The sequence below is a fragment of the Vanessa cardui genome, chromosome 23 (assembly GCF_905220365.1).
Source record: "Vanessa cardui chromosome 23, ilVanCard2.1, whole genome shotgun sequence".
NCBI classification, from domain to species: domain Eukaryota; kingdom Metazoa; phylum Arthropoda; class Insecta; order Lepidoptera; family Nymphalidae; genus Vanessa; species Vanessa cardui.
In genome coordinates, this window is record NC_061145.1 from 7916133 (window position 1) to 7928389 (window position 12257).

The window sequence follows — 12257 nt, forward strand, 5'->3', positions numbered from 1 at the left end:
TGATAACTGTACAGAAGTCATTTTCAATAGGGAAAAATATTTTTTGTGAAATATTTTTTTTTGTAATAAATCTTACTACGATAGAAACGACGAAAATTATCACATCAATATATAGAAGTCTGGGATACGTCTGCAGCATAGGGAGCCGACCGCGCGAATGAGCCGCGCGGGCCTTGTGTCTGTGACATAGACTCGAAATCCCCACCACACTCGCAGCGCAGCGCGCATCACATTAATATTACTCCAGCCAATACGTCATTAAATGCTTCAAAAACGTTCGATTTTTAATTTTCTTTCTTTAAATTATTAATCGAATATGAAAAACAAACAACCCCTGAAGAAAATTATAAGACTTATTGTTTAAAAAACCAATTGCTTAAACAATCATTTTATTACAATATTTTGTAATATATTTATCAGAGATCGAGACATTTGTATAACAATAGATTAATTATACCTCGAATTTTTGACGCTATAAAGCAATGAGAATGTTAAATTTTAATCGAGTGTAATCGAAATATGTTTTCTTTTCAAACTGTGAAAATTTTGTATTTGATAAGATTACCGACCAATGAAAATATATATAATGTAGAGATGAATTTTTTAATATATTTTAATCACTTTGATCGGACTGACTAGTGGAGGGCACGACCTTGGGGAAATCTATTGAGATGAAAATGTGCGTAAAGGTAGTATTCCAGGTATATATGTATATATTACCTGTATAATATATGTATATATGTATATACTGTATAATATAGGTATATATGTATATATTATTATTTATTTATATTTTCTTTCATTGATTATAAAAATAAAATGACTGTTTCTTAGTTATTCTTTATTATTAATTTTTTCCCTTTTATTTTTTGTAAATTTCTATTTATTTATGATCTGCGGTGAAAATTAGAGGTAAGTAGAAAATGAAATATAATCTCCCATACGAAATATTTTCAATTTATATTTTATAATGATTATTATTCGGAAGCATGTACCATTTGATCATGATTTATAATTAAATAATATTTTTAAATAAATTAAAAAAAAATCGTATAACACATTACATTTTATTTTTCACCTACCTATAATTTTAACTGCAAATAATAGATGAATTAAAATTTACGAATAATTGAAGGAAAAAAATAATAATAAAAAATAAAAAAGAATCAGTCACATTCTTATAATTAAAAGAAAAAAAAATATGAATAACTTAAAAAAAAAAGTTTAATTATGGACTCGAATACTACTTCTATGCACATTTTCATCCTGATCGGTTTTCCCATAAATTCTACATTTAAATTTTTAATTTTTCTAAACGATTCATACTATAACACTTTTATGTCTTCATTGATTTGTTTACAACTATATTATTGAAACAAGACACTAGCGCACAAATCTGTCTCAAGTAGAGCAACGTGAAGGTCATGTCTCATAATGCCGTAGTAAGGGCCCGCGCCTTACTAAGCATTTATTTGTCATACCGCGGGCGGAATTAAATTGAAAAATTAATTAATATCTCCTAAAACATTGGTCGTAGAATGCTCATTATGGGCTTATTTTTTTCGTTAAATATTCATCTACAAACCGATTTAACAAAACTTAACATTGGAGTTAAAAATATGTTCTCCCACACATTCCACCTGCAAATGTAAGTTGGTACGCACAATATTGAGTGATTTACCATGTTATTTTAATATCATGGACTTCTTATAGGTTTTCCTATAATCTATAAGGAGAAAACTAATTTCTGTATTTTTTTCAAAATTTTAGGTTCAGTAGTTTCGGAGATAAGGGGGGGGGAATGGTCGATTTTCGTCTATTTTCTTGAATAACTTGGAAACTATTTATTTTAAAATTACAAAAAAAAACATTTAAGATCTTCTCAACAAGACCTTTCATTTGATATGCCACACGATGCAGTTTTCAGATATTTTTTTTTTAATTTTCCCCTTCCCCCCCAAAATGACCCCCCATATACAGATTTCATCTACTCACGTCACACCTCTGTGTTTGGGTTACAGGAATTGATATGTGTACCAAATTTCAACTTAATCGGTCTAATAGATTCGGAGATAATTGACTGTAAGCGACGGACGGACAGACACACGAGTGATCCTATAAGGGTTCCGTTTTTGTATTCAGACGTACGGAACCCTAAAAACTAACCTAAATCGTTTTGTCTTCCAGGCGGATATTCGCAAACGCACACACATACCACATAAACTCGATCTCACTGAACTCGGACCAGGAGACGTACCTGTCGGCGGACGATCTGCGCATCAACCTGTGGCACCTCGAAATAACCGACCAGAGCTTCAATATCGTCGACATTAAGCCCGCCAATATGGAGGAACTAACCGAGGTATATATACATATATCGTACAGGGCCGTATTTAGGGGAGGGCAACCGGGGCCTCCACATTAGAGGGGGCCACAGTTTTCAGCAAGTTAACAAATACCGAGATGTGGTCAAATTATAATAATGTTATTATTTAATATTTTAAAAGTTACCGATACAAGTAAATTATAGCTTACTTATTGAAATAAAAAAGTAGATAATTCATGATAATTTAATTATTTATGAGTCGAGATGGCCCAGTGGTTAGAAGGCGTGCATCTTAACCGATGATTGCGGGTTCAAACCCAGGCAAGCACCGCTATACATATGTGCTTAATTTGTGTTTATAATTCATCTCGTGCTCAGCGGTGAAGGAAAACATCGTAAGGAAACCTGCATGTGACAAATTTCATAGAAATTCTGCCACATGTGTATTCCACCAACCCGCATTGGAACAGCGTGGTGGAATATGTTCCAAACCTTCTCCTCAAAGGGAGAGGAGGCCTTTAGCCCAGCTGTGGGAATTTACAGGCTGTTGTTGTTGTTGTAATTATTAGGTTGTTCACGCTTCTGTTTGTCTAGGGCCCCCACTGCTTTGTGGCCCGGGGTCCTCCAGACCTTTAAATCCGCCTCTGATATCGTAACATTGCAATAAGACCTTAAAGTTTATAGCTTGGTGGTAGGGCTTTGTGCTAGCCCGTCTGGTTAGGTACGACCCACTCACCAGTAATTCTACCGCCAAATAACAGTACTCAGTATTGTTTCTTATTGTTCGGTTTGAAGGGTGAGTAAGCCAGTGTAACTACCGGCACGAGGAATATAACATCTTAGTTCCCAAGGTTGGGGGCACATTGACAATGTAAGGAATAGTTAATATTTCTTACAGCGTCATTGTCTATGGGTGATGTTGACCACTTACCATCAGGTGGCCCATATGCTCGTCCGCCACACTATACCATAAAAAAAAAGAAAATAGCAAAAAGTTCCCAATTAGTTTTGCCTATATAGATTGTAGCATTGCAAAAATAACTTAAATTCTATAACAAAAATGTTATTATACAATATAAATAAAATACTCTTTGTTGCATTACTAAAGAGTTACTGTTAGATTAGGTTATTACATATACTTATGTAATAATATTAAATCTGTTTTGCTTTTAGTTATTAAGTATAAAAAATATTCAGTTTGTTGTTTGATAAAATATATTAAGGTCGTTTGAATACTCTATTTAATTAAAGTATTATGATTTTTGAAATGATGGTTCAAAGTCTGGCAACGTCTCGAACTCATATGAGTTCAAGATGTTGCCAGGCTTTGCTCAGTGGTCCAATAGGACTTTGTTCAAATATATATAATATAGAGTTTAAGAAATAAATGAGATTTTATTTTTCAGGTTATAACAGCGGCAGAGTTCCACCCGACTGAATGCAATCTCTTTGTATATTCTAGTAGTAAGGGTGAGTACCAAATTAAATAATATCATAAAAAGTGTCTTTTTGGGTATAATGAAAAATACAGTTCTTATACCACATGTCTTTTTTTTTTTTAATAGAAATATGTAGTATTATTGCTATGAATATGGAGTACTATGAATTCTATTTGAAAGTTTAGTAAGTGTCTATATAACTATACTAATAATTTTTACATAATTCAAGACATGACATCCTCTCAAAGGGAGAGGAGGCCTATAGCCCAACAGTGGGAATTTACAGGCTGTTGTTGTTGTTGTTGTTGTAAGATAACGTCACGTCTATTCTCATCGCAAATGGAAAGATAACCAAACCATAGATTAACGTTAGCCACGATTTTTAATAGTTCAGCTATATTGTGTAAACACTAACAGTTCATGACTAATATATCTCTATTTATAAAACAAATCTTTTCCACTACACTACTTATATCCACTTTAATTTTTACATTCATAGTTTTGATTACAATTTCGTTATTTTCGTAAGCGGCTTTGTCTTATACTATGTGATGATGTCGTTACGCGTTTGTGTGCAGGTACGATAAGGCTGTGCGACATGCGTGCGGCTGCGCTGTGCGACCGGCACGCGAAACTGTTCGAGGAACCGGAAGACCCGCACGCGCGTTCCTTCTTCTCCGAGATCATATCCTCCATCAGTGACGTCAAGCTCAGCAACTCTGGCAGGTGTGTCCCATATGTGCGCTGCATATTGTTAATATTAAAGCTCGTTTTGTCATAATGCCACACTCTCGCTGCGATATTGTTAATATTAAAGCTCGTTTTGTCATGTCAGCGATATGGCCGCAAGTGCGCTGCATATTGTTAATATCGTTTTGTTATAATGTGAGTAATATATGGCCGTTTGGTGGTTATATTGCAGATATTTATTTTTTTGATGATTGGATTATATTAAAATAATGATTACACTGATTATATTATTGAATGATCAGATAAATTACGATTGAAATGATTTTGTTTGTTAGGCAAAGAATTTTCTAATTTCGTAGAAGTAGAATTATAAAATGGAATTTTATGTTTTGCAAACTGTGTATTCATGAACAGAAGTCTGAATATACTCAATACAGAGAATTTATATTATTATTATTCTAAAAGTCCTATTTTTTTATTTTACAGATATATGATGTCTAGAGATTACTTAGGTTTAAAAGTATGGGATCTTAGAATGGAAACGAAGCCTGTAGAAACATATCCAGTAAGTTAAAAAATAATTATAGAATATTTACTTCTTCTAGTTTATATATGAATTGTGACTTCTATCAAATTGTTAAGTCACTTTTGTGTTTTGGGTGAAGTAAGAAAATATAAACTTGTTTTCCAGGTACACGAGTATCTTCGCTCAAAGCTTTGCTCGTTGTACGAGAACGACTGTATCTTTGATAAGTTTGAGTGCTGCTGGAGTGGAGACGACCAGCGGCTTATGACCGGTTCTTATAATGGATTCTTTAGGTAAGTTTTTGATAGTCAATTAAAATAGTATAAAAGTAGTCGATACTTTTTTGTTATTCATGTAATATTCATAAATAGTAAATTATTTTTAATATAAAATAGTGTCTGGAAACTTTACTATTATTTGAAGCTGTTTTCATTATACAAATCTATTTCAAAATAATGAATATATTTGTATTTACTAAAGTTTTGTTCAAATAGTGTGTATAACACATTAAAAAATATTCACTACTCGAAAAAACATTACTGTCGTATATTGGTCCCATGCACTAGTTTACGTATAGTTACTTGGTGGTAGGGCTTTGTGCGAGCCCGTCTGGGTAGGTACCACCCACTCATCAGTTATTCTACCGCCAAATAACAGTAGTCAGTATTGTTGTGTTCCTGTTTGAAGGGTGAGTGAGCCAGTGTAACTACAGGCACAAGGGACATAACATCTTAGTTCCCAAGGTTAGTGGCGCAGTGACGATGTAAGGAATAGTTAATATTTCTCACAGCGTCATTGTCTATGGATGATGGTGACCACTTACCATCAGGTGGCCCATATGCTCGTCCGCCAACCTATACCATAAAAAAAAAGAAAAAAATAATAATAATAGTCTGGCCAGTATGTCGGTTAAAAATATATGCACAGTAAAAACGTCAGCGACACGTACAAATGTGGAATGTTCCAGAATATTCGAGCGGGGCGGTGCGGGCGCGGGCGCTCGGCGCGGCGAGCTCACGCTGGAGGCGTCGCGCGACGCGGCCGCGCGGCCCCGACAGCCGCTGCGAGCGCGACGCGTCGCCGCCACCGCCAAGAGGAAGAAGGTGACTCAGCTTTTACTTAGTACTAACCACGAGCTAGTGAGACTCGCAAAAAGATTGTAGTCTTTTATGCATAAATCAAATCAAATCAATTTTATTCAAGTAAACTTCACAATGAAGCGTTTTTGAATCGTCAATAATCAAATACTACCACCGTTTCGGAAAGCAGCTTCTAGCAAGAAGAAACGGCAAGAAACTCGCATAGTTGCTCTTTTCAAATAAACACATTTACAATGCTGTTATTGACAGTAATTAGCGTCTTATGATGGAATATCATTGAAAATGTATATATATTTATTATATACTTAGGGACACTAACCGCCTCGTATAATATTTGTATTTAACATTAGTGCATAGAAGAATTTCTAACTGTTAGTAGTACTAACTACGAGGTAGTGAGACTTGCAAAAAGATCGTAGTCTTTTATGCATATCATTTTACTTAGTACTAACTACGAGGTAGTGAGACTCGCAAAAAGATCGTAGTCTTTTATGCATATCATTTTACTTAGTACTAACTACGAGGTAGTGAGACTCGCAAAAAGATTGTAGTCTTTTATGCATATCATTTTACTTAGTACTAACTACGAGGTAGTGAGACTCGCAAAAAGATCGTAGTATTTTATGCATATCATTTTACTTAGTACTAACTACGAGGTAGTGAGGCTCTCAAAAAGATCGTAGTCTTTTATGCATATCATTTTACTTAGTACTAACTACGAGGTAGTGAGACTCGAAAAAAGATCGTAGTCTTTTATGCATATCATTTTACTTAGTACTAACTACGAGGTAGTGAGGCTCGCAAAAAGATTGTAGTCTTTTATGCATATCATTTTACTTAGTACTAACTACGAGGTAGTGAGACTCGCAAAAAGATCGTAGTCTATGCATATCATTTTACTTAGTACTAACTACGAGGTAGTGAGACTCGCAAAAAGATCGTAGACTTTTATGCATATCATTTTACTTAGTACGAACTACGAGGTAGTGAGACTCGCAAAAAGATCGTAGTCTTTTATGCATATCATTTTACTTAGTACTAACTACGAGGTAGTGAGACTCGCAAAAAGATCGTAGTCTTTTATACATATCATTGAAAATGTATATATATTTATTATATACTTACGGGCACTAACCACCTCGTATAGTATTTGTATTTACCATGAGTGCATAGGAGAATTTCTAACTGTTAGAACGCGTGCATCTTAACCGATGATTGCGGGTTCAAACCCAGGCCAGCACCGCTGTTTCATGTGCTTAATTTGTCTTTATAATTCATCTCGTGCTCAGTGGTAAAGGAAAACATCGTAAGGAAACCTGCATGTGACAAATTTCATAGAAATTCTGCCACATGTGCATTCCACCAACCCGCATTGGAACAGCGTGGTGGAATATGTTCCAAACCTTCTCCTCAAAGAGAGAGGAGGCCTTTAGCCCAGCCGTGGGAATTTACAAATAATAGGCTGTTGTTGTTTGTTGTTGTTTGCTCGACATTATTCTTGTAGTTTTATTAATACTTTAATATCATAGAAATATATTTATATGATATTATAATTATATCATATGATATCATCATAATCTGATTTTTAATTTACTTATACGTACAGTTTATGAATTTCCTTAAAACTTATCTTGAATATATTTTAAACAGGATGAAATAAGCGTAGACTGCTTGGACTTCAACAAGAAAATCCTCCACACAGCCTGGCATCCGCACGAGAGTATCATAGCCGTAGCTGCCACGAACAACCTTTTCATATTCCAAGACAAATTCTAGCGGGGCCCCTTAGCTATGCCTTAGGTGAGCGAGGACATAATATACAATACAAATCTAGTAAACCTTTTATTTGCAACCTACAGCCTTTTATTTGCAACATAGAGACATGTGTGCAAGCAATAATTAGGATTATATTGTTGAAATTATTAAAGATTAAAGATTTATGAATTTGGAAAGGATTCTTTGCCATCATTTGAAAGTATTGTTATATTAAATGATGTCTTAGAGATTATTCGAACATCTCCGTAAACAAAAAGTCATTTGTTCAATAAGATCTTTCCAAAGTCATAAAGTAAGTTCTGAATTAAATGTAAAGGTGTAAATGATTTTATGTAATATACAATAACTTACATTATTATTTCAAGCTTTTAGATCTAAAAGAAATAAACGCGACAAGAACTAGAATTTATATGAATAATACAAAAAAATGCTATTAAAAAGTCCATAGAATAGATATAGCCTAATAATGTCTTTAATGATTTTGCAAATTATAAATATGTCCTCCTTGCCATAGGCTAGTGTTAAATCTATCATGTTACGAAGAGGTAGTTGTCAGTTAAAGTTCTTATTAAATATAATAAATGACGTACATAAAAAATTCATATGCATATTTGAAAAAAATATATAAAAAAATATACTCATCTAAAGTTTAAAGCATCACATTAATTCAAGCTATCACTGACAAATACCTCCCCATATGTTAAACCAATTAATCAGTTTGTATGTTTGTTATTCTTATATTAAACAATTTATATGTGAATTAAGTACCACCGTTTATACCAAATAAATTTATAAATAATTCATAAAAAGGACTGATCTGAATTGTTTTTGGATCTCTTATAAAAGTAATAAACGGGCACATTGACTTGTAATGTTTTAAAATAATGATTTTTTTCTTCCAGTAAAATGTTTTGTCAATTTTCCAATAAGTACTATGAACTTAAACACCGTAATATAAGGCTTAAAACGCAATCCATATCAATGTAATGTTAAAACTATAAACATTTCAATGTTGCCTTTTTCATTCGTTCAAAAGTCCAGTTTTTTTTTTTTTAAATATTTGAACATATTTCATAACAAACATACAATCTGATGCGATATCGCTAGCTAGGTACTAAGGCCGTTATTCAAACACTGATATAATTTATACGCTTTTCATACTTAAGGTTCTAAGCGGTAATTAAGTATTTATTGTTTAAATGATGAAAAACACTACAATAGGTTGTCGCTTGACCATACGGATGAGATTAGTTAGAATTATCAATTGATAGCTACTGATGTGTTAAATCTATGACGACATACATGCACAGATAACAAATCGCATATATTTCATACGTCAGTGTTACCAGTCCAAATATTGGTATTAAAATTGGAACATGGGGGTGATTTTCATTTGTAATATCATTTCATTGAAACGCCTCCGTGAACCTAAAATAGCCATAGAACCGTCACCATGTCGCGAATATTATTATAAGTAAGAAAAAATATCGATTATGTATGAATTCCAAACTTCGTTGATAAATTTGGTTCGACTAGTATGTCTTTTAAAATTACAATCAAAATTTGGTCCGAAAGGACAATGATAGCTGTTGAGTAACTACTATTCGGATTAATTATGGGATCGTATACGTAATATGAAACGCCTAAGGTTACACTGGGTTTTTTTAATTTTTTTACCCGTGCCTTACACTGAACGCAGTGTTTTTTTGTTAATCGTCGTTCTTTTATTTATTATGTATTTTTTTTTAAGTCTTTGTGATTGTTTTTTACTCGATTCGGGGTTGTAACCTCATGTTAACACTGACTTGATGTTTGTTAAAGAGTTGTTACTAAGTCTGCCCTCCTATCTGCAATATTTTATATTCCGTTCAAGGTACACTGCATCTGAATAAAGTCACGTTACACACATTGGAATATATATAATTTCAATTTAATTATGAATAGCAAAAGCAATGATACAAAACGGATTTCTAAAGTTGTAGCCTGGCTGTGAGTTTTGTGCTTTAGATGTTATATAATTTGCTATTGAATAGAATGCCTTATAACATTGTAATAAGATTTTTAATCCTTCAGCGAGGGCAGAAAACGGTAAAGAATGTTCTGGATAGAAATTCTATAAAGGTATAGGAAAGGACACTGTGAATTTTTATATATTCACATAATTAAGTCTAAAGTCAAGAACAAGGCAATATCCAAGATAAAGAATGTTTGTTACATTAGAGATAAAAGTTCATTAGGGATTAATTGGGCATACATTACTTACAGTACATTGTGAACAGTTTTATGTGATTTAGTTATTCACTTAATTGTATTTATAAGGAAGCTTGAACGATATAATATGTAATTGAAAAAAAAAATGTAAATAAGTGAAAGTAAGGAGGCCTGAACAATATAAATATAGGATACTATGTCACAACACTTGTATTATTGTACAGTTATACATATATTGTACTTTTTGTAAAGCTTTCTAAAAAAAATTATGTTCACTGATTATTAAATAATTTTTTTTTAACGTTTTTATTGAGTGTTAACGAGTCAAACGTCTGTTGATAGTATAATGGACATTCGATTGACGTCAATAATATACATACGAAATTAGAACCATATCATGAATAATTTGTTAAAATTTCACTTAAATAAAACATTATATGAACTAGTTGAGCGACTGTGACAAGGTCCTAAATAGTGTATATTATTGACCGTCTCCTATAAGCCTCTAAAAAAATAGGATCGTAAGGCACTTCCATAGCTTGTGAATGAATCCCTAATTACATTTTTTTATGTTGATCAGTTTGTATAGTTGATCTAAATTAGGTTTCATTGTGAGGGGCCCGGTCAATTCCCCACGCGTTAGTTTAAGCGAACACAAATCGATGCTGTCTGCTATGTTATTGGCCGATAGGAGTAATAGTGATAAATGTGTGATATTTATCGGAAAAATAAAATTGCCTTCGCAGCTAAGTTACTTGTTGCTTTGAAAGCAATTTTGGAATTGACTAAGACCCCACGTATCAGTGTAAAAATGAGCTTTGTAGTATAAAGCAAAGACATGTAGTCGGTGAGTGAAAGAGGATGTGTGTACGTCTTAATTTAAGTCTAGGTTATAGTTAGGCAAAAAAAAACTGTGAATGCATACAGTGAATAAAAAAAAAATCAGTTTTTTTTTCTTTCCTGCATCGAGGGATCAACAGGTCGCTTTGTGATAAGGGCGTTGTGTGATAAACGGACAAATGTATGTGAAAGTTTGTGAGGTACCTCGAGATGCGATTGTTGACAACGAAATCATTGTGGCTGCCGGTCGGTTGTCGCGCCTTCGCCTTGACGCTCTACAAGTTATCTTTCGTTCCATTCATGCTTGCTTGGTAAATTTAAGATTTATAAAATGTGTCAAAATTCATTTCAAAATGTGTGAAAGGCTAAATCGGAGAGAGGAAGTAAATTCGATGTTTTCTTAAAATTTTATAAACATGGACATTAAATTAAAAAGGAATGTATATTTCGCTAGTTTTTAATTAACTGTGTGCAAAAATAAAGGAAACTTGTACTGTTTTATTTTACCGTTTAGCCGTATTCTATAATGGATTTTATATTTAAAGCATGAATGTTGTTTTTTTTTTTAATTTTGGTGTTGAAATATGTATAAATGTGCCATGGTGTCAAGACGAGGGCGCGGGCGTGTTGTGCGGGAGTTGTTGTTGAATCCAAAATATTTCCTATAATATAAATTTTTATATCTGATACATTGTTTTATTATCTGTCCACAATCCTTATTATTTGTTTCAATTAATGTTGCTGAATAGGAAATAAAGTAACATTATTTTATTTTTATTATTCATAAAAAACAGCTGAGAAAAGAGGCAACCTATCTTTTTACCAATTCCTAATGAATTATTCTCCCGACAAAAGCGTGGAGTTAATACCTGTTGACTTCCAAGCAGGATACATTAGTTGAAATAATTGTATTTAATTAACATGACGTTGTATTTTTTAAATGTTAAAAAAGAGTAACTACTGAGTTTCTTGCCGGTTCTTCTCGGTAGAATCTACTTTCCGAACCGGTGGTAGCTTCACTGAATTGTAAAATGACGATTCAAAAGTGCTTATAAAAGCCTACTTGAATAAAGTTTATTTTGATTTTGACTAATAATTAACTTTCATCAATATGGAAACGAGGAAATTGATAACGAAAAAAATAATTTGATATTTATTTTATTATATTGTATTGGCCTGCGATACAGCAGCTGTGATGGCACTTTATGATGCGTTCACCATTATAAATACAAAAAAACGTGATGGTGCATGATTTCATACTATTTAATGAACTTAATTACTGACTACACTAAGGGCCACTAGTAAATGTTGCAACGAACAAGTTTAGTAATAACTGCATGTATTTTATG

General features: G+C 33.0%; 1 protein-coding gene across 3 annotated transcripts in view; it reads left to right on the forward strand.

Moving 5' to 3' along the window:
- LOC124539921 (protein phosphatase PP2A 55 kDa regulatory subunit) overlaps positions 1–11595 on the forward strand; it is a 59665-nt gene extending 48070 nt beyond the window's left edge. For all 3 annotated transcript variants that reach the window (XM_047117299.1, XM_047117300.1, XM_047117301.1), the window contains 7 exons: positions 2188–2362; positions 3733–3796; positions 4344–4491; positions 4942–5020; positions 5147–5274; positions 5949–6084; positions 7732–11595. In XM_047117299.1, the coding sequence (XP_046973255.1) occupies positions 2188–2362; positions 3733–3796; positions 4344–4491; positions 4942–5020; positions 5147–5274; positions 5949–6084; positions 7732–7857 (856 nt within the window). In that variant the 3' untranslated portion in view covers positions 7858–11595. The remainder of the gene's footprint in view (positions 1–2187; positions 2363–3732; positions 3797–4343; positions 4492–4941; positions 5021–5146; positions 5275–5948; positions 6085–7731) is intronic.
- Positions 11596–12257: the final 662 nt, after the last annotated feature.